The following is a 24,017-nucleotide window of genomic DNA, read 5'->3' as shown; positions in this document are numbered from 1 at the left end:
TTCAGGCGCGCAAAATGGCGCTCTCGTGCACATGGTTGAAGGGTCCCAAAACAGCGGCGCCGCGGAGGGCGAGCCCGCAGTGGCGGCTGGGGACGCTGGGCAAACCGGGTTTGACCTCAGATTATTCTTGACCCAACTGAATGCAAAAATGGATAGGATGGGGCGCGAAATGGGGGCAATGAGGGACGAGGTGAGGGGTACCAATGCCCAAATTGGGAAGTTAGACAATAATTTTAAGAAGCTAGACAAGAAATTTGAGGGGTTAGACAAGAAATTTGAGGGATTAGACAATGGGATAGAAGGGGTGAAACATGGGTTAACGGGGGTGGAAAATAGAATGGCTGCCCAGGAGAATCAGATAGAGGGGGTGAAAAATGGGTTAGAGGGGTTAGGAAACAAGATGGAAAACAAATTGCGGGAAATAGGGGAGCAGTCCGCCCGAGAAATTAAACAAATGGGAGAGCAGATAGAGGAGGTGAAAATCGGGGTAGATACCAAATTGGATGCTCAGAGGGATGAATTGGGACAGATGAGGGTGGCATCTACAAAAGAGAGGGAGGAGATGAAGGAGGAGATACGACGAGGTGTAAGTGAGGAGGTCTCGGGGGTACGCGAGGAGGTAAAGCAAGGTGAAAAGCGTATGGAGAAAGAGGTGAGGAATAATACGGCGAGGTTACAAGGGGGAATAGAGGGTCTGACGAGGGGAGTAGAACAGCTGACAGTGGGACAAAAGGAACTCGTGGACCAAGTGGAAAAGAACACTGCAATAATCGGGGGGTTAAAAGCGACACAAAAAGACATTAAAAATGACTTAATAGCGACACAGAGGCAATGTCAGATGGTACGTGAGGGACTGACAACGAGGTTGGACGAGGTGACAGAAGTAATGGAGACGAAGGACCGGGAGGTGAGGACGCACATAGAGACGGTCAAGGTAGCCTTAGAGGATGAGATTGAGGAGACGCCCCAGGAGATAAAAGAGGTGAAGCAAAAGTTAAAGGAGGTGGAAGAGGGGGTGAGTGAGATTAAGAAGAGACGGACAGAAACTAAGAGAGAAATACAGGAGGAGGTGATGGAATATGTACAAGGTCGGTGCTCAAATCGTGATGATGTGCTCGCTAACCAAATAAAGAGTTTGCAGGTGGCAGAGGAGGTGCGACGACGAGGTGCCAAGGTGAGTGGCGATATACAAGGAAATGTATACGATGTGAGGGGAGCTTCAGTCGGCTTGGGGGTTGATTTGGATCCGGGTGTTCGTGAGAGGCCGTTGGTGAAGTGTGCGACAGGTACGGTGTGCGAAGGAGGAGGTGTGCGAGAATGTCCGACTCTGGGGTGTGTGAGGAAAAAGGGCGTGCCAAGGAGTGAGTGTGCTGTCGAGAGTGAGTTGGTCGTAGCGCGTGTGCGAGGGGGCACATGGAAGCGCGGTGTGGTGAGTGTTACGGAGGAAGTAACGAGAGAGTGTGCGCAAGAGGATGCGCGAGAAAGGTGTGTAACGGACGGGTGCATGGGGAAAGAGTGCGCTGTCAAGAGTGGTGGTGAGAGTAGTAAGAGTGACACAGAGCGTGAGTTGGTTGTGGCAGGTGAGAGAGGATGTACACCTGGAATGGAAGGATGCACACCTGGAATGGTAGAGCGGGTGTGGGAATGCACACTGGAATTGGTAGTGAGGCACGTGGTTGGGTGTGCGAGTGAGAGCACACCTGTAGTCACAGAGGAGGTGACCGAGGAGGGGGAGCGAAGAGGTGTGTTGGTGAGGTGTGTGAACGACGAGTGTGTGCAAAGGTGTGCGGTGGTCAGGTGTGTGACCAAGTCTGTGAGCGAAAGAACGAGTGCAATAGCAAAGTACGCGGGGTGTACGGGCGGCGTTGGAGCACCGAGCTCGGTGAGGATGAAAGGGGTAGCGTATGCGTGTGAGCATGCAGGTGAAGCATCGACGGTAACCGGGTTAGCGGTTAGAGCGACTTATAGCCGAAGCGGGCCCTCGGTGCGCGCCGGGCAGCTTCGCGTGCCGCGAGGACCAGCGGGGATCCGAACCACGGCGGTTTCTAAAGAACCGCCGTACGCGATCCACGCCGGGCTGCGCTTTGAACGGCCGCGTCCGTGCTCCACTAGGCGGAGCGGGCAGCCCAATAGGAAGGGTCATCATGGCGACCCATTTTTGTTGAGGCGTTCCGGCAGGTCGAGATCGGGCCATTGGATGGCTCCGTGCCGAGGTGGTGCGTGGCATCTCGGCCCGGGTAAGCCTCCTTCCCTGCACCGAGTGCCGGACGTATCCAGCCGCCGGCACCAAACAACCCGCATTCATTGCTCGGCTTTACGAAGCCGAGCTTTGGAAGTGAATTGGCACACCGAGAGGCACTAGTGAGAAGACTAATGACGAGGATAGTGGTTTGGACCCGAAATTGAAAAGCAAAAATTTGATGATTGGCAGTAAGGATTGGCAGATGATGGGTAGTGATTGGCAAATTCTTGATTTGTTGAAATTTGATGTGCAAAATTGGTAGTGGGAGATGCCCGATGTGGGGGGATGGCAACTCTGCCATCTCTCACATAACGGGGGCAAAGGAGCACTAGATTTATGGGGTTTATGGCCGTGTAAGCTCGCCGAGAGAGGGTTTGGATAATGTGTAGGGACCTAGAAGATGACCTTAGGTAACGGTAAGATTAGGTAGTGACAATGATACCGGTAGTGGGGATGCAGGTAGATTAGTGTGGATGATAATGATGTGGTATGTGCTTAGTTTAAAGGGAAGACGGGGAGCACTAAGTTAGCAGGGCACCAGGTAGTTCAGATGATGCTGTGTGAGTGTTGGAGGTGTATTCAAGTGTATTGAGCAGGGTATGAGTAAATGAGTATGAGTTGTCGTGAGATTGCACAGGTGTGCAACTGAGCAGGTGGATGGAGCAGTGTGTGAGTGAGTGATGGTGATGTGCGTTGTGTTGACCAAATGGTCCAGGAAGGAAGGAGGGTGCAGGTGGCACCAGGTAAGATTGCACAGGTGTGCAACGACAGGTGTATGGGGAATGGTTGTGTGGAATAAATGGTATGGAGTATATGGAGTATTGGAATTGATGGTCATGGAGTGAGTATGGTGGAAACTGTGGAGTGGAGTGGATGGTGCGAAGGTGTGAATGGGGGAAGGATGGACCCCCATCACGAATACCCGGGGAGGGTAGTGTAAGTGTTAGGTAGAGGGTATAGGTAAATTGTGGTTGGATATTGGCATCTGTGGTGCGGGTGAAAGAATGGTATTTGGATGGGTGCATTAGTGTTGTGGAAATGGCTGGGCGTGTAGCCTGTTAGTGTGTGTAGTTGGTTTGGGCACTCCACCACTGTGAGGATGTCGGCCAGGTGAGGCCGCAGGTGGGCTCTGGGAGCCGGTAGAGTTGTTGTGGATGGGGCCCGAGGATCCGGAGGACGGACCCGGGTAGCCCAGTGCCAGAGGGCACCGAGGGGTGACAGAGCCAGGAGGGGCCTTCCCCAGTTAGATAGGTTAGGTAAGGAGCAGGTAAGCTCGGGTGGCAACTGCAGTGGTGGAGGTGTGCAGGTGGGTAGACCTGCTGGGAGAGCTACACGCCCCAGTCCTGAAATTGTGCAAGGGCACAGGGAGTTGCATCGGGGGAGTGAGACCCCAAATTGAGAAGCACCACAGTTTGGTCAATGTGAATTGGTTTTTAGAACCCATAGTGTAAGTTGGCCAATGGATTGGCAGGGAAAGACCCCGGGTAGTGTAAAGTGTGTTAAAGTCATTTAGAGGATAGTTAGGATTGAAGTCTCCTCGCACCATCTGCATCCACTCACCTGAGATGATGTACCTCCACACCATGCCAGGTTGTTTTATTATTTTTATGATGCAAATGTTTTGGATTGTGAGACGCATCATGACGTGGGTGTGACATTGTGCTTGATGTTCCATCTCTCCCTCCTTATGAGGATTGATGATGAATTGGTGATGGCAAATTTTGGTTAGAGGGATTGTGGTGACGAATTTGGAATAGAAGAAATATGGGGAAGATGTGACAGTAGTGACGAATTTGTAATGTGTAGATTTTGTACATATGGGATAAGGGCAAGGGTAGTGTAGGTGACAGGGGGGGTGACGTACGGTAGGGACGAGCTTTCTCACTTCGCTCTCCGTACGCACTTCGCCTTGCATTGCCTTATTGATGTGTACCCTTGGAACCTTACCCCTCGCTCATCTGTCTCTCCCACCCTTTATCTCCCACATGAGGACCTGTGGTCCACTGGGCGCCGAGGGGAGCATGCGTGAGTCCACCATTGTGCGCCCGGAACTCCCAGAACCAGCTGTCTGCATCGATGCACCACCTTATGGACCACCTGTCTGTGGCCGAGCACCACTTATGGACCCCATGGGTTGGGGCATGGCCCCTCTGCTGGAACCGGCCATGAAGGCCCAAAATCTTGCTGGCGGACCTTGGCCACAGGGCACCGATGCCCCACAGGTGAACCATACATAGTCGGCCCCTGTGGGCCATAAAAAAAAAAAATGGACACGTTGGGTGCATTTTAATTCCACCAATAGGCCGCCAGCAAAGAAGATGACAACACCAGGAAAATAGTAAAAGCCAGCAGAGGGAGCCGAAGAGCAAGAGACCACCAGCAGGGTTAGGGGTTGTTTGGTTATTTTTTTTTTTGAACAATGATGACTGTGCACCGATTGGTGCTTGAGGGTGTTTTGGTGCATTTATGGGTGCTTTCATGGTGCATTGATGCAGGGCAGACTGTCTCTCCCCCCCCAAAAGAACAATCACAGGTCCTGGGTTGCGTTTGTAAATAAAATAGCGTCATTGTAAATAATGCTCCCCACCGTAAATGTATAGTTTGAAGACCATTCCGCAATTCGGTTAGCTGTGGGCGTGAGTCTGTTAGGTAGGGTGCAATGGAGCAGCGGGACATCTGTATTTATGTTTTAAAACTGTCGCACTCAGGGTCAGGTTAAAAGTAGAGGGAACTACACCTACGTGTCACACTAAGCTAAAGTTCATAGGCCCGGGACGTGCCTAAGAGGAGGAGGGTGCAGTGTTGTGGATATGAGGATTGTGTTTTTTTTTATTGTGTTTTTATTGTATAGTAAATTGTTGTAAAATATCGCCTTCCTGCCTCCAGTCTGTTGTATAAAGGTCAAAGGGCGTTCCGGTAGTTAATTCCATAAAGCATACATTGAAGGACACTATAATACCCTTGTTCAGTAGCTTATATCCTTATTATGTGTGTTAGGGTAAGGCTGTGTCTCCCATTAATTTTAATACTCCATTGCACCAAGTGAAATAAGAGTAGATCCCCTTTCATTTCATTTCAATGGCCAACTGCATTTTGGGCGGTTTTCTTCAACCACCATTGGCCACGAGGCAAGGTTGGGGAAGAAGGGCGGGTCTGGGCCTCGTCATCAAGGGCGGAGCCAGAGGGCTGTGCCCACCAATCAGGGCCGAAGGAGCTCACCGATGGGCATGTCCGGGAGGCCGGCGGCTTGATTTGCCGGCGGCGATATAAAAGAGCGCACGCGGAAGCCGTGAGAGAGGTCCATGACAAGAGTGGCGGCGAAGAGATCACCGAGAAGAGAGTTGAGTAAGGGATCCCTGAAGAGAGCAGCTTGAGCCACCGCAGCTGCATCAACAGCAGCTTGAGCCACCGCGGCTGCATCAACAGCAGCTTGAGCCACCGAAAGTGCAGCCACAGCAGCTTGGGGCCTGGACGGACGTTTTGAGCAGGACCGAAAAGGAACGGCGGCTGCCAAACGCACAGATCGTGCTGCGGTATCCGGGGACCGGCCTCCCCCCTCCAAGCCATCCACCTCCGCCATTCCTATCATCATTCCCCGTGTGAGTCGTCTTAGTTTGTTCTGTCTTGGGGTATTAATTAAGCCAGTTTAGATAAGCTAGTATTTTCACTGTGTCACCTGCTTTTTCCATGTTCCCTGTATATAACCTTGACTGCTCCTTTTGCTTGTGTGTGTAAATAATAAATCCCGTTACTCTTCTGTACGTCTTCTTCTTCCTCTTTACATTCGGTCGCTTTAGAGGTTTCCAAATTGAATATCTGTGGCGCGATCCGGCCAACGTTCGGGAATCGGGTTTAGTCGGGGAAAACTGTTCGGCCGCGGTGCCATCCGCTCGGCAAACAACATCCTTATCCGCGGACCGTAACAATATATATATATATATATATATCTCGAATATATATATATTCGAGTAGAGTCTCTATATATCCATCTATATATATCCATCTATATATATCCATCTATATATATCCATCTATATATATCCATATATATATATATATATATATATATATATATATATATATATATATATATATATATATATATATATATATATATATATATATGTATATATATATATATATATATGTATATATATATATATATATATATATATATATATATATATATATATATATATATATGTATATATATATATATATATATATGTATATACAGTGGGGAGAACAAGTATTTGATACACTGCCGATTTTGCAGGTTTTCCCACTTACAAAGCACGTAAAGGTCTGTAATTTTTATCATAGGTACACTTCAACTGTGGAAGACGGAATCTAAAACAAAAATCCTGAAAATCACATTGTATGATTTTTAAGTAATTAATTTGCATTTTATTGCATGAAATAAGTATTTGATCACCTACCAACCAGTAAGAATTCCGGCTCTCACAGACCTGTTAGTTTTTTCTTTAAGAAGCCCTCCCATTCTCCACTCATTACCTGTATTAACTGCACCTGTTTGAACTCGTTATCTGCATAAAAGACGTCTCCAGACCGTCTCCGACCACAAAGACCGCAAAGACCGACCGCAAAGCCGTCTCCAGACCTGTCCACACTCAATCAGACTCCAACCTCTCCACAATGGGCAAGACCAGAGAGCTGTCTAAGGACATCAGGGACAAATTTGTAGACTTGCACAAGGCTGGGATGGGCTACAGGACAATAGGCAAGCAGCTTGGTGAGAAGGCAACAACTGTTGGCGCAATTATTAGAAAATGGAAGAAGTTCAAGATGACAGTCAATCTCCCTCGGTCTGGGGCTCCATGCAAGATCTCACCTCGTGGAGCCTCAATGATCATGAGAAAGGTGAGGGATCAGCCCAGAACTACACGGCAGGACCTGGTCAATGACCTGAAGAGAGCTGGGACCACAGTATCAAAGAAAACCATAAGTAACACACTACGCCGTCATGGATTAAAATCCTGCAGCGCACGCAAGGTCCCTCTGCTCAAGCCAGCGCATGTCCAGGCCCGTCTGAAGTTTGCCAATGACCATCTGGATGATCCAGAGGAGGAATGGGAGAAGGTCATGTGGTCTGATGAGACCAAAATAGAGCTTTTTGGTTTAAACTCCACTCGCCGTGTTTGGAGGAAGAAGAAGGATGAGTACAACCCCAAGAACACCATCCCAACCGTGAAGCATGGAGGTGGAAACATCATTCTTTGGGGATGCTTTTCTGCAAAGGGGACAGGACGACTGCACCGTATTGAGGGGAGGATGGATGGGGCCATGTATCGCGAGATCTTGGCCAACAATCTCCTTCCCTCAATAAGAGCATTGAAGATGGGGCGTGGCTGGGTCTTCCAGCATGACAACGACCCGAAACACACAGCCAGGGCAACTAAGGAGTGGCTCCGTACGAAGCATCTCAAGGTCCTGGAGTGGCCTAGCCAGTCTCCAGACCTGAACCCAATAGAAAATCTTTGGAGGGAGCTGAAAGTCTGTGTTGCGCAGCGACAGCCCCGAAACCTGAAGGATCTGGTGAAGATCTGTATGGAGGAGTGGGCCAAAATCCCTGCTGCAGTGTGTGCAAACCTGGTTAAGAACTACAGGAAACGTCTGATCTCTGTAATTGCAAACAAAGGTTTCTGTACCAAATATTAAGTTCTGTTTTTCTGATGTATCAAATACTTATTTCATGCAATAAAATGCAAATTAATTACTTAAAAATCATACAATGTGATTTTCAGGATTTTTGTTTTAGATTCCGTCTTCCACAGTTGAAGTGTACCTATGATAAAAATTACAGACCTTGTCGTGCTTTGTAAGTGGGAAAACCTGCAAAATCGGCAGTGTATCAAATACTTGTTCTCCCCACTGTATATATATATATATATATGTATATGTATATATATATATATATATATATATATATATATATATATATATATATATATATATATATATATATACATATATATATATATATATATATATATGTATATATATATATATATATATATATATATATATGTATATATATATATATGTATATATATATATATGTATATATATATATATGTATATATATATATGTATATATATACATGTATATATGTATATATATATATATGTATATATATATATATATATATATATATATATATATATATATATATATATGTATATATATATATATGTATATATATATATATGTATATATATGTATATATATATATGTATATATATACATGTATATATGTATATATATATATATATGTATATATATATATATATATATATATATATATATATATATATATATATATATAATTATATATATATATATATAATTATATATATATATATATATATATATATAATTATATATATATATATATATATATATATATATATATATATATATAATTATATATATATAATTATATATATATATATATATATATATATATATATATATATATATATATATATATATATATATATATATATATATATATAACTGTGAGAAATAGTATAAACTCCACAGTACGAGCAGGGCGTCTCATTTGCATTGAATAAATAATCGGGAGATTAAATCAGACGCGGACGTAGCTTCAGGACTTCGATCTTTAATTTGACAAGCTTTCGACCAACAAAGGTCTTTCTCTGAGTCTACAAAAACAGCAGGCATGTATATCAGTCAAGTATGTATAGTGATATGTTTGTAAGATGTTCGATATGTGTAGAAAATGCATACAAAAGGAAGAGCCACGCCAAAGGGCCGGTGAACACGAACTTGGGGCCGGTGAGTGAGCTTGGGCGTGGCTCTTCCTTTTGTTTTTGAAACATTTGAAAAATTTGAAAAAAGAAGTTCGATTTTTTTTTAATCACTCTTTCGTGCCTCAGCCTGGTGTTGGCTTAGCGGTTAGGGTGCCGGCTTGGGATCCTAGGATCCTAGGTTTGAATCCCGATCGATCGCTGAATTAACGCCAGGGGGGTTGACTCAGCCTGTCATCCTTCCGAGGTCGGCAAATTGAGTACCAGCTTGCTGGGATGAATGATCACGGTGTGTACCCCGATTTAGAATAGGTACACCGTATCCCTGCGCATCGTAAGAGGCGACCAAGGGTTGGCGTCAGGAAGGGCATCCGGCCATAAAAAAAACATTGCCTCAAACAGGGAACCATGATTGTCATGGGGCCCGCAAGGCCAACCCCCACTTTAGCGGGGAAAATGGCCTTAAAACGATGCACTGTGTTTTATTATATATATTGTTATGGATTTGTCACTTCCGTTGTGGTGGCTTTCATCCACTTGAGACATTTCTGGTTCAATGTATTATTATTATTGTTGTTTGAGGGAAATAGCAATTATTATTGTCAAAAGGTAAAAGGAATGTTTTAAAATGAAACAGGAACCGGACGGTGATGAAGAGGAAGAAGAGGAAAGAAAGAGGGCGGAGTGAGTCGAGTTGGACAAGAAAGCCGAGTTGCTCCGAGTTCTGAAACGAACGTTGGCGAGCTAGAGTCACTAGCGAACTTTCGGGTTTCCGGGATAGGAAATTCCTGTGACAGAGTTGTCATCGCTGTGATCGATCAACCTGCGTGTCAGGTTTTGGGCGTTGGATTCCGAGGAGAATTAGCGCCGGGCCTGTACGTCTCAAGAGCGGGTCGTCGGCCATTTTGACTCGCGCAGGACTTGTGCTTCGCTCGCGGTTTCGTTTCTTTTCGACCATTGTCACCGCATTCAGACGTCGATCTGGGGCGTGTGTGTGACGTGGCTTTTTGAAGGTTACTTTGTCCATACCCGAGGGTGTGATCTCTCAGTCGCCTGTAGGGCGCCTTTGGATTTCCCAGTCGTCTTGAGGGCGCCTTTGTGCAGCGTCGGCTGTGACTGTACTTGCCATCCGCACGGGATTCTGGTTTCGATTGGACCTCGTTCTAGCAATCGCTGGAGCGAATCAACTGGGGCTTGAAGCCGGGAATAAGAGACATTGGGGATGTTCTGGTTTCACTCACTTGGAGCACAGTGAGTTATATATACACAAAGAATTCAGTTAAGCACCCCCCCCCGTTTTTTTACAACCTCGCACATTACAAGTTTGTTGTCGTCAAAAGTGTAATATACCCATGATATTGCTATATTTTCTGGAGAAGTGATATTATGGTCACATAAAAACATAACAATCATGCCGTTTTCAATATTTTATTCTGAATAATTTAAGGTGAAATTTTTTGGGAATTTTAGGCATATTTTCACCTCAATTTAAGTATGGAGCTATAGGTCCATCACGGACAGTGTGGATGACGTTTATGTTTTCTAACGTACAGTCATTGTTCTGAGAAGACCTCTAGCGATCTTTGCGTCAATAACGTGTGTAGGACCCACGTGATCGGATCACTGACTCAACCCTACGTCTCATAGACCCTGTAAGCCGTCGTATGCGTTGCTGTGGCAGGTTGTTCCATTCCCGATGTAATGCACGTTCCAATTCATCCAGATTGGCTATTGGAGGGACCATCTTCGCAATTTGTCGTCCCAACATGTCCCAAACGTGCTCGAGGGGGTTCAACCTGCCACAGCAACGCATACGACGGCTTACAGGGTCTATGAGACGTAGGGTTGAGTCAGTGATCCGATCACGTGGGTCCTACACACGTTATTGACGCAAAGATCGCTAGAGGTCTTCTCAGAACAATGACTGTACGTTAGAAAACATAAACGTCATCCACACTGTCCGTGATGGACCTATAGCTCCATACTTAAATTGAGGTGAAAATATGCCTAAAATTCCCAAAAAATTTCACCTTAAATTATTCAGAATAAAATATTGAAAACGGCATGATTCTTATGTTTTTATGTGACCATAATATCACTTCTCCAGAAAATATAGCAATATCATGGGTATATTACACTGTTTTGACGACAACAAACTTGTAATGTGCGAGGTTGTAAAAAAACGGGGGGGGTGCTTAACTTAATTCTTTGTGTATATTATAACACTGATGGTACCATCATCGGATATTAATTGTACTTTAACTTTTGATTCATATTATTGTTGTATGGTTATTCTTGTGTGATCTTAATGCAATATTTGTTTGTGAGTAACAATTGGTGTGGCTTCACCATTAATCTTTGACATACGGAATAACACATTTTTCTGCCGTGACTCCTCTCGGGGCTCGGAGGTACACCGTGACCACGGGGTCGGGGAGGAGCACGTAACAATATATATACATACATAAATATATATATATATATATACATATATATTGTTGAGGTTTTGAGATTATACATATAACATCATTAAAGGTTGAAGGTTTTCCCCCCATAGTTAGTCCACAAGCAACACGCAGGCCCATTAGAATTAGTTATGTCATAGTATGTGTAAGAGTAGGCCATTTTTTATTTTTTTTTATTTTTTTTGTATACAAGATCGAGGCTCGTGAAAGAGCGAACATTAATCACACAGAAAGACAAACAGACACATAAAACAAATAACATCGGGAGCGGTAGACAAGATGGGGAGAGAGGGGGAAGGACACAAACACAACATTTGAAAGCAGGGACCGAGAGACATGGAGACATCGAGAGATCTGTGGGAGGGAGAGGGCTTTGAGGGGGAGGCATGTGAAGGTGGTGGGGGGTGGGAGAGGTATAAACATATGGACACTGCCAGGACTTCCAGGAAAGAAGTTGGAATTTCAAACAAGGTGGATCTGGGGTGAATTAGTGGGGGTAGAAAAGATCAAGGTTTTGGATGGGGGAAGATAAGAGATGGTGGTGAACAGCTGTTTTAAAGACCTGGAGGGAGGAGTGGGATTGAAGGGAGTGTGGGAGTTTGTTCCAGAGGCGGGAGAAAAGAGGAATGAAAGAGTGAAGGTGAGCAGAGAGCCGAGATTTCGGCAGTTTAACCATCAGAGGGTTGCTGGCAGATCTTGTGCGACCTGTAGGAATATTTGGGGGACAGAGCACAGAGAGAGAGCTGGGGGAGCAAGGCCAGAGAGGAGTCGGTAGAAGACAGAAATACCACCTACCTGCCTGCGGTGAGTGAGTGAAAGGCCCTCAGAGATAGCTTCATCGTGGGAGATTCCAATGATTTTGAAAGCTTTGGATTCAACAGCGTGAAGCCACGCTAGGTGTGAGGCAGGAGCACCAGCCCATAGGGGAGAACAGTATTCCATTGAGCTGCGGATGAAAGTCTTGTATGTGGTGAGGAGCTCAGGTGTGCCGAGGAAGGACTTCGCACGACCGAGGATGCCCAGTCGGCGACTGGCTTTGGAGGCCAGCTTGGAAATGTGGTTTTCCCAAGAAAGATCATGGCAGACAGTGAGACCCAAAAGCTTGAGTGACAGAACTTCTTGGAGAGGATTGTTGAGAAAGTAGATGGGAGGGTTGTCCAGTCGATCTTTTCGGAGAGACATAGTAAGAGAGTGAGATTTGTCAGGATTGAAAGACATGTTCCACTTGTTTGACCAGTCTGTGATTTTGTCCAGGTCTTCAGAGAGTGAGGAGGCTGCAGACTGCCGATCTGAGGGAAGAGGAATGGAGCGGCAGAGAGTGGAGTCATCAGCAAAGAGATAGAGAGGATTTTCCAGAGAGTCGGAGAGATCATTGATATAGACCATAAAAAGCACAGGGCCCAGCACACTGCCTTGGGGAACTTCAGCCTGAACAGGAAGGGGAGATGAGAGAAATCCATTCAGGGCCACACGTTGACTACGACCAGAGAGGAAGTCCGCAAGCCATGCATGGAGATTTCCATGGATACCATAGGAGGAGAGTTTGGTGAGCAGAGCTGGGTGCCAGACCGTATCGAAGGCATGTGATATGTCAAGGGAGACAGCTCTAATTTCCTGTTTGGCATTGAGGACCTCCATCCATTGTTGAGACAGCAGAAGCAGCATGTCCAGAGTAGAGTGACCTGGTCTGAAACCAAATTGATGATCAGAGATCAAGCCATTGGAGAAGAGGAAAGATTTCATATCCGAAGCAATGATGGATTCCATGACTTTGCTCATAATTGGGAGCAGGCTGATTGGTCTGTAGTTGCAAGGATCTGTTTTTGCACCTTTTTTGTGTAAAGCGGTAATGTTAGCTGATTTCCAGGATGCTGGCAGATGACCTTGAGCAAAAGATAGGGTGAAAAGAACAGAGAGAGGGTGAGATAGAGCGGCAGAGCAGGATTTTAGGACCCGTGGGCTGATGCCGTCTGGTCCAGTTGCAGAATCAGAGTCGAGGTTTGACAAATACTCCTCCACCTTGTCAGGAGAGAAGGACACAGAGTCCAGGAGCAGTTGGGTTCGACTGGGAAAGGTGGGAACAGAGAGAGATGGGTTTGGGACTCAGGATTTTGAGGCAAAAACAGAGTTGAGGCATTCGGCTTTGTCACGTGCGATGTCAACTGTGTGGCCATTTGAGGTAAGGGAGGGGATGGAGGGGGAACAAACACCAGAAACGGATTTGACCAGACGCCACCAGGATTTGGAGGAAGGAGACAGGTTTGAGAGTTCATTCTTGAGTGAGGAGAGATAGTGCTTCCTGGCACTCCTGAGGGTAGACACACACTTGTTCCAAGCTTGGTGGAAGGAACTGAGATTGCCTTCAGTTGGATTAGCCTTCCAAGAGGCAAAGGCAAGTTGTTTCAGGGCAACTGCCTCACCACAAGATTCAGTGTACCATGGACGGGAGGAAGGGTAAGACAACTGAAGGCGAGATGGGATAAATCTGTGCATGAGAGAGATCAGTTTGCTTTGGAAGAATTCCCAGGAAGAATTGATGTCAGAGGCAATGGAGATGGGAGACCAATCCAGACGATTGATGGCTGCTTGAAGACCGTCCCAGTCGGCCTGAGTGAAATGCCAAACTCGTCGACGCTGAGGAGGCTCTCTGAGAATGGCCAGAGAGATGTCCACTTTGACAAGCACATGATCAGAAGAACCGATTGGAGCAGAAGAAGAGCAGCAGACATTAGCAGGGAGGTTTGTCATAACTTGACAAAGTGTCTTGACAAAGACAACTTGTTTCCCTAGTGATATCTGCGTTATGTAAAGAAATGAGCTTAGGTCCTTTTCATTTTGCGGCCACCCTTCATTTTCATCATGGGCAAACTCGATCCCGCGCCCCATTTGGCTTCCCTCAAGTTTGTTACGCTTTGGCCGCCAGCATCGTTCGCTGCCCTTGGTTTCGCTCGAAACTAGTCGGGTAACCACGAGGTAGGCCTAAGAAGAGGGAGGAGCGCGAGGGTCGAGGTGTGGCCGCGTCAAGCAGCTCGTCAGAGGCGGTGACGGTAAGAGCAACAGCCAACCAGAGCTGAGAGGGCATGGCATGATAGGGCGTGGTAAAGAGCATCTAGTAAGTTCCAGAGGGTTCGCTGGGCAAGGCTATATAAGCCAGCACACAAAGCCCTTGAACAGGACTGCCCTTATGAGGACTGGTACGAGGACTGACCTGAGTTATGAGAAGGGAGAGGCAGGCGCTCGAATTGCAAGAGAACTGTATTGGGAGGACTGAAGCCAAGCCCTTGTTGGAGCACTCAGAGGACCGGCGTGCACATGACAGTTTCGAGGCCATTGATTGAGAAGTGCATTGTTCGCGTTTATTGAACTGTCCGCTTATTACATACGCGGCTGAGCCGCAAGTGTAACCGCCAAAGCCAGCCCTACCGTTCGCCCTGTAATAATCCCGTGCGCGCCAAACGACACGTGGAGAGCTCCTGGCCTTCTGATTCAACTTATTCGCAGTGCGAGTTGGCGACCGGAGAGCGAACTGCCTGGACGCCATCCCTGGACCATCAACCTGTTTGTCTGCAACCCCGTTTGAGTGTGTCTGAGAGTGAACGGGCCCGTTTGTCTTGGGATAAGTTAAGACTGTTTAAGGCTGCACTGTGTTTTATTCTTCTTCTTATTGTACAAAGTGTAAATAAATCGTGTTATTACTTTCTTCCAAATTCGACCGTTTCCGTGATTTCCTCCATTGGGTAAGCGTGGCACGATTACGAACCGCTGGGATCGGGTTTTAGTCATTGATAACGGCTCTGGTCATGGGTTCGCTACCGCTCGGCGTTTCCACCAACACCCGTGATTCGGGCGGGGCTTATTTCCTCGTTTCCGGTCAGCGTGAGTAATTAGGTAATAGTGATTAGTCCTAAGACCCTACTTCACGCTGTCCGGGAAGGACGTCATCGGTCCCGGGTCGCGTGGGCTAGTCAAAGACAAGGGGACTAATCCCCCCTTGGTAAGGGGAAAAGGCTGGCGCTGAGATCAGCAACAATATATATATCGCAACAAAAACCAAGCAATCTTTATGTCTTGGCACCAAGTAAGAAAACCAGAAATGTTGTATACCCAGAGGTTTTGAGATATTGAAAAGTGAAAAAACGTCATGTAGGAAATGTACTGTGATATTGCTCTAAAATATACATGTTCTTTTCATCATATATTTGTCTTATTCTTATTCAACCCAGGCGAAGCGGGGTATCTCAGCTAGTATATATATATATATATACTATATATACTTGGCACCAAGGTAGGAGCATAGCTGTATATATATACTAGCTGAGGTACCCCGCTTCGCCCGGGTTGAATAAGAATAAGACAAATATATGATGAAAAGAACATGTATATTTCAGAGCAATATCACAGTACATATCTCTGACATAGCGTAATGGTAATGAAAGTGCTCAGAGATGCTTGCTTATTAGCTTTTGTGTTCTCTTTGTAGATGAGTTGCATTCGAGTGAATAAAAGCTCACAGTTTTGGAGTTCTTGGTGAATCGTTTCATTTCACCACATTTTTATTCACTCGAGTGCTACGCTTGGAGCCATGGAGAAGCTGCTTCGCCTGGAGGTATTCTCGGGTGACCCTCAGGCTACGAACGCCACGGACCAATGGGAATATTGGCACAACTCTCTTCAGAATTACACCGCGGTGGTTCCGGATCTCACCGAGCCGCAGCAGCTATCGATTCTGACCTGTCATGTCAGCCTCACTTTTTACGGGTACATATCCCAATGTACCACTTACGATGCAGCTGTGACGACGTTGCTTGGCATATACGTCCGGCAACGAAGTGCATTGTACGGTCGACACATGTTGGCTACTCGGCGCCAGGAAGCATCGGAGAGCCAGGAGCACTATATCCAGGAGCTGATACGCCTGGGGAAAGATTGTTTGATGGAACCATGAACCGTTGCGGAGTCGACCGATGACGAGATGCGTTTGTCGCTGGGATCGCTTCGCTCTGTCAATATATATATATATATATATATATATATATATATATATATATATATATATATATATATATATATATATATATATATACATATATGGCCGATACATTCGCGAATGTCGATGAAAGTTTGTAGCCCCCACCTCATGTGGCCTTGTGGAAGCTCTGTCACTCAAGCTTTTGGGTCTCACTATCTGCCATGATCTTTCCTGGGGAAACAACATTTCCAAGCTGGCCTCCAAAGCCAGTCGCCGTCTGGGCACTTCTGTGCTCCTCACCACATACAAAGCTTTCATCCGGAATACTGCACTCCTCTCTGGGCTGGTGCTCCTGTCTCACACCTAGCTCAGCTTCACGCAATTGAAACCAAAGCATTCAGAATCATTGCTATCTCCTGCGATGAAGCTGATTCTGAGGGCCTTTCTCTCTCTCACCGCAGGCAGGTTGGTGGTCTTTCTGTCTTCTACCGACTCCTCTCTGGCCTTGCTCCCCCTGCCCTGTCTGTACTCTGCCCCCCAAATATTCCTGCAGGACGCACAAGATCTGCCAGCATCCCTCTTCTGGTGAAACTGCCAAAAGCAAGACTCTCTGCTCACCTTCACTCTTTCATTCCTCTTTTCTCCTGCCTCTGGAACAAACTCCCTCACTCTCTTCAATCCCTCTCCTCCCTCCAGGTCTTTAAAACAGCTGCTCACCACCATCCTTTATCTTCCACCATCCAAAATGTTGATCTTTTCTACCCCCGATAAAACCCCCCAAATCCGCCTCTTTCAATCCCCAACTTCTTTTCTGAAGTTCCTCGTAGTGTACATTTGCTTTATACCTTGTACCCCTCCCTCCTCCCCCAGCCCTCTCCTTTCCACAGATCTACCGACGTCCCTGTTCTCTTCTGTTGTTGTGCTTGTGTGCTTCCCTCTCTCTCCTTCTCTTGTCTCCCGCTCCCTTCATTGTATGTTTTATTTGTCTGTGCATGTTTTGATATTAAAGGTGTTAGCTGTAACACGAGCCTCGATTCTGTATACAAAAAAATAATAATAATAAATTTTTAAAACGTGGTATCTGGGTTGCCTATGCTGTATATTACAGTTGTCTCGTCGGTAAGGCTTAGATGTAACATTTGGACCACCAAATGGTCTTAGCATCTGCTGAATTCAGACACATGTAACCACCTACCCGCTCCGCCTATACTCCCCTGGGAGCTGGGTACTTACCGCCTGACTTGATGCCTGCATAGTCCCGGATGCATCTGTCATCAGTTGTTAAGGTTGTAGTGTGCCCCTCTCTATCATGTTTAAAAACCTCCTGGCTAATATCAATGTACCACTCTATAGCCAATCATCTTTGCTCTCATACTATATAAAGCAAATGTCTTAACTACTACTGTGTAGTAGATTTCACTTGTATTGAGAAGGCTTCTTTTTACGCACTGTGTCCTTTCACCGTTCAGGGGAATATTCTTTCCAAATAATGACATACTTTTTATCTCTACCACCTCTTCCACATAGGGCTGTGAGCACAACAGTTTTGAGGATGCCAAGGCATATGGGTTCAAAAATAAAATCATCATCGTCTCCGTGGAAACAGCTGGGAACGGACTATACAATTTCGTCGTTCCACTGCGGGCCTACTACAGGCCTCGCAAAGAGCTCAATCCTATCGTCCTTCTCTTGGACAATCCGTAAGTGCTGTGTTCTAACCTTTCTCTCTGGAAAGCCCTCATTTTCTCTTGCTGACGAAGCTTTAAGGCTGACACCTGTCCAAGAATGATGTTTCAAATAATACAAACATGCACACTTTCCATTGGGGATCATTGTTTCTGGTAATCTGAAGGAAGGACATCTTTTTCACTTTCTCTTATTTACCTTTCAACATCAACATATAATGTCCATAACAAGATCTATTTGGTGGAAGTCTAGAAACAGCTCCCTTGATGAAGCATTGGTTACAGGGTTTTTGTGGATATAATTTTTATTTGTGGAACATTTCCAACGTGCCTTCCGGCATGATAACAGGAGATCTAAAGAAAAATGAATCCTTTTTATGGGCATACGATAAGCAGGGAGTTATATTTTCATGTATTCTGTGACAAAATACGGTTGAAAAAAATGAAATATCCAGCTTTAAAAAATCTTCAAGCTATTGCTTTGTTCCACTGCAATCGCTCAGCATAATGTTAAATCTCCCAGGAATCTTGGGACGCGTGCCTTAAACAAATGAAATGTTGCAGGTGGAATAGTATTTTATTGAAAATAGTACAAATAAATCTTCACCCACAGTCTTATGAAATTGAAAATGCCAAAAATCTATTAGGACTGAAAAATCAACCAGTGCTTTTTTAGGGTGACATGGTGACACATGACATGTTGGGTTTGTCTGTCCTAGTCTATTTCCCCCCACCACATGTACAGTGCCCTTCATAAGTATTGGAGCAGTAAAGTCAAATTTGTTATTATTGCTGTTTACTCAGGAAATTTGGATTTGAGATCAAAAGATGAATATGAGGCAAGAATACAGAAGGTCAGCTTTTATTTCTTGGTATTTATATGCATGTATGTTTTACCATTGTAGAACAATAGCACTTTTTATGTCGAGTCTCCCCATTTTAGGTAAGCATACAGTAGGTATTGGAAGAGATTAACTTAAAGTTCATCTTTCTGAAGTTAATCTCTTAAGTATTGGAACAAATGACTGACAGGTGTTTCTTCTTGCATTGATTGTTCACACATAAAAGAGCTGTGAATGTCTAGTCTTAGTTTTAGCCTTTGCTTTTGCCTTGGGAGTCTGCCTTTGCAGTCAGGAGGCATAAACCAAGATGAAGACCAGAGAACTGTCTATGAAAGAAAAGCAAACAATGTGGAAGTTGAAAGAACAGAAAAATTCAATCATAAATACTAAGGAGATACCCGTGCTATGCACGGGTGGGAGGCCAGAAGCAAACAGGCAATGCAGATACGGCGAATGCTAAAGCATGAAACCAATAAATTCCACATTCCTGTAGCACCTTCAGTCGCACGTCAGACATGGACAGCAAACTCGTGAAGGACTTCCATGAATAACGTACCCGTTCGCAAACAAACGGGTACGTTCACGTATAGAAACATCGATCGTGGGACCGTGGCGAATCTGCATATGGTGATCCGCGAAGTTCAGGTTCAGAAATTAGAAACCATCACGGCATGTCGTCATTCTCTTTAACTTGATATCTCCTTTTTCATTCCAAACAACATAACTCAAATTAATCACAAAATAAACTTTTAACAACATTGTTAATGTTTCCTTCATTGTAAAAACTACCAAATCAACAGTTAAAAGGATTTTGAGCCGATAGGTGTTACGGCCTTGGCAAGATCGATGAAGACAGCGATCTGTTAGCGTATTCACCGCCCAAATAGCTATGTGGAATTCTCTCATGTAGAGATTAAATGTCATTTGAACTTTGGCCGAGGTCATTATTTACTTTTAATGATGTTTATATACGAATGATGTTTAATGATGTTTATATTGGTTTTGGGTCGTCCTTTCCGCATATCTCGTGGGATTGTAAGTTGGAGAGACGGCCGTGATGGCGGGGAGGGGAATGGAATTCTCTCAAGCAGGGATTCAACCCGTGTCCTTATAAAAGGTATTTGTCCGAGGTCACCGAGTTCGATCGGTGCAGCCGTTTGTGCGGTACCCGGGAAAACAACATTGCCACAATGAAAACATCGTCACAATGAACGTTATGCGAACGCGAATGTTATGCGGGAGTCCAAACCTGAGAATGCTGGAGACCAAAGCTGAAATTGGGAAAACTAAATAGCCTTTTTTACTCCTGGAGATCCCAGGATTACCCACCCAAAATATCGTTGCGATCAGTTCAGCAGTTTTTACGGTACTGTCGAACGGACAGACAGACAGACGGACGGACATTTGGTGAATTATAGTAAGATAGCACAACAATTGAGCATAGCAACTACAACAATTTGGAATATCTTCAAAAAGAAAGAAACCACGAATGTACTTAACAATAGACAATGGCCAGGTCAGCTAAGGAAAACAACTACAGTTGGTGAAAGAAAAATAGAGACAATAACCCTGAGCGCTCACCTGGTAGAATAAAGCAGTATACTACATCGACTGAAGTTATTAGCCCCCATTGGAGTTACTCTGAAACGGGGGCTTATGGATTTGGTCTTGTACGTGTGTCCGCAATCATATCTTGGAGATGTTTGGACTGATTTTGTTCATACTTGGCACAAAGACAATACATGACAGTATACATAGGCACATCATTTTGTTTCGCGATGCGATCAAAGATGGTCTACTGGTGACCATTTTAGTTGTAAAAAAAACAACTAATATTGAACAGGTCCTAAACCTTTTCTCGGACATGCATTTACCGGTTTTGTTCAAACTTTGCACACAAATAATGAATGATGGCGTACATATGCACAATCTTGTTGTGATCAAGTTTCAGCAAAATTGCGTGTGTAGTTTCAGAGAAGAGAGAAAATGCCTATTTTAGGGCGCTACCCCCATCCCTCCTCTCTCCCCCCCCCCCCCCCCCCCCGCCTTCGTATACCCCTTTAGGGCCAATTTTTTTTTAACGCCATGAACAAACTTTGGTACATCACGGGTAAGGATGATTAAAGTTGTGGTCAAGTTTCATCAAAGTTGTGTGTGTAGTTTCAGAGAAGAAAACAAATACCTATTTTGAGGGGTCAAACCTGGACCCACTTTTACCCCCCGTAAGCCCATCTTAGACCCAGATTTTCTTAATGCTGTGATTAAACTTTGGTACATCATGGGTTTTGAAGGTTGTGGTCAAGTTACATCGAAATATTGTGTGCAGTTTCAGAGAAAAAACAAATATAAATTTGGGGGGGGGTGGGGTCAAACCTGGATCCACTTTGACCCCCGGTGGACTCCCTAAGACACGGATTTTTTTCATGCCATGAGCAAACGAGTTACAACATACCAAATACAATTTGTGCCAATTTGGTCAAAATCCCATCAGCAGTTTCGGAGAAGAAATTGAAAGTGTTTATGGACTGATGGACTGATGGACTGACGGATGAAAGATGTGCCATCCCATAAGCTCTCCGGAACTACGTTCCAGGTGAGCTAAAAATCATCAGAGCTATAAAGAAAAATCCGAAAACAATTGTCAGTGACATCACCAACAACCTCCAGAGTACAGGGGTGAAAGTATCACAGTCTACCTTTCGCAGAAGACATTGACAGCAGAATTACAAAAGCTATTCCGCAAGATGAAAACCTCTTATCAGCACCAGAAATAGAAAGGCCAGATTAGAATTTGACAATAAATACAGAGATGAGCCAGTAGAGTTCTGGAACAAAGTTTTATGGACAGATGAGACCAAGACAAACCTTTACAAAAGGGATGGAAAGGGTGAAAATGTGGAGAAAGGAAGGAACTGCATATGATTCAAAGAACACTACCTCATGTGTGAAGCATGATGGAGGTAGTGTCATGGCTTGGGCTTGCATGGCTGCCTCTGGAACTGGCTCACGCATCTTTATTGATGATGTAACTAATGATGGCAGCAGCAGAATGACTTCAGAAGTGTACAGAAAAAATTTGTCTGCCTATGTACAAGAAAATGCCTTCAAACTCATTGGATGGCATTTCACCATGGAGCAAGAGGATACCCCATAACACACTGTGAATGCAACAATGGAGTTCATCAGGGGGACAAAATGGAAGGTTTTAGACTTGCCAAGTCAATATCCTGATTTAAATCACTCTCATCACTCTGCAGCCTCCTCACTCTCTGCAGACCGGGACAAAATCACAGACTGGGCAAACAAGTGGAACATGTCTTTCAATCCTGACAAATCTCACACTCTTACTATGTCTCTCCGAAAAGACCGACTGGACAACCCTCCCATCTTCTTTCTGAATAATCCTCTCCAAGAAGTTCTGTCACTCAAGCTTTTGGGTCTCACTATCTGCCATGATCTTTCCTGGGAAAACCACATTTCCAAGCTGGCCTCCAAAGCCAGTCGCCGACTGGGCATCCTCAGTCGTGCGGAGTCCTTCCTTGGCACAACTGAGCTCCTCACCACATACAAGGCTTTCTTCCGCAGCTCAATGGAATACTGTTCCCCCTCTCGGCCGGTGCTCCTGCCTCACACCGAGCTCGTCTTCACGCTGTTGAAACCAAAGCGTTCAGAATCATTGGAATCTCCCGCGATGAAGCTACCTCCGAGGGCCTTTCACTTACTCACCGCAGTCAGGTTGGTGGTCTTTCTGTCTTCTACCGACTCCTCTCCGGCCTTGCTTCTCCAACTCTCTCTGGGCTCTGTCCCCCAAATATTCCTCCAGGTCGCACAAGATCTGCCTGCAACCCTCTTATGGTTAAACTGCCAAAATCAAGACTCACTGCTCACCTTCACTCCTTCATTCGTCTTTTCTCCAACCTTTGGAAAAAACTCCCTCACTCTCTTCAATCCCACTCCTCCCTCCAGGTCTTTAAAACAGCTGTTCACCACCATCTCTTATCTTCCCCCATCCAAAACCTTGATCTTTTCTACCCCCACTAATTTCACCCCAAATCCACTTTTTTGAAATACCAACTTCTTCCTGGAAGTCCTTGGTGTCCTTGTGTTTATACTTCTCCCACACCCCCCCACGCCGCCTCCCCCCAAGCCCACTCCCTCCCACACATTTCCCGATGTCCCTGCTCGCAAATGTTGTGTTTATATGTTTCCCCTTCTCTCACCATCTGGTCTACCGCACCCCTTTTTATATACTTTTTTTGTTTGTCTGTTTGATTTGTTTGTGTGATAAATGTTAGCTCTTTCATGAGCCTCGATTCTGTATACATAAAAAAAAAATCCAAATGGAGCAAGTATTTCACTTGTTGAAGAGGAGACAAAAGTCAGAAATCCCCCAAATCAAACAACAACTCAAAATGGCTGCAGCAAAGGCTTGTCAAAGCATCTCAAATGAAGATACCAAGAGTTTGGTGATGTGTATGGGTCACAGGCTCGATGCAATTATTGCATGCAAGGGATATGCTTCCAAATATGAACTATTATACTACTTTAACCTACTTCAAGTTAATCTGTTCCAATACCTATGCCGACCTAAAATTGGGGGACTGAACATGAAAAGTGTTATTGTTCTACAATGGTAAAACATATATGTGTATAAATACCAAAACATAAAAGCTGACCTTCTGTACTCTTGCCTCATATTCATATTTTGATCTCAAATCCAAATTTCTTGAGTTATATAACAAAAATAACAAATTTGACCGCATTGTTCCAATACTTATGGAGGGCATGTGTGTGTGTGTGTGTGTGTGTGTGTGTGTGTGTGTGTGTGTGTGTGTGTGTGTGTGTGTGTATATATATATATATATATACATATATTTATATATATATGTATATGTGTCAAATGTATGTGTATATCATCACCATGTATGATACTCTTTGCAGTGTCAGACCCATCATTTTCTATGCCATTTATTTATTATTTTATCTTAGAGGATACAATATCCTTGAATGGACTGAGAA

General features: G+C 44.8%; 1 protein-coding gene across 1 annotated transcript in view; it reads left to right on the top strand.

The window, feature by feature from the left end:
- LOC137438913 (potassium channel subfamily T member 2-like) overlaps positions 1 to 24,017 on the top strand; it is a 463,350-nt gene that overhangs the window by 402,896 nt on the left and 36,437 nt on the right. The window contains exon 20 of the mRNA XM_078767009.1: positions 17,999 to 18,171. Within this exon, the coding sequence (XP_078623135.1) occupies positions 17,999 to 18,171 (173 nt within the window). The remainder of the gene's footprint in view (positions 1 to 17,998; positions 18,172 to 24,017) is intronic.

This window comes from Myxine glutinosa, chromosome 13 (genome assembly GCF_964187855.1).
Source record: "Myxine glutinosa chromosome 13, kmMyxGlut1.1, whole genome shotgun sequence".
Lineage (NCBI taxonomy): Eukaryota > Metazoa > Chordata > Myxini > Myxiniformes > Myxinidae > Myxine > Myxine glutinosa.
The sequence above is the reverse complement of the archived record's forward strand: the minus strand, read 5'-3'. Positions and strand labels throughout refer to the sequence as shown.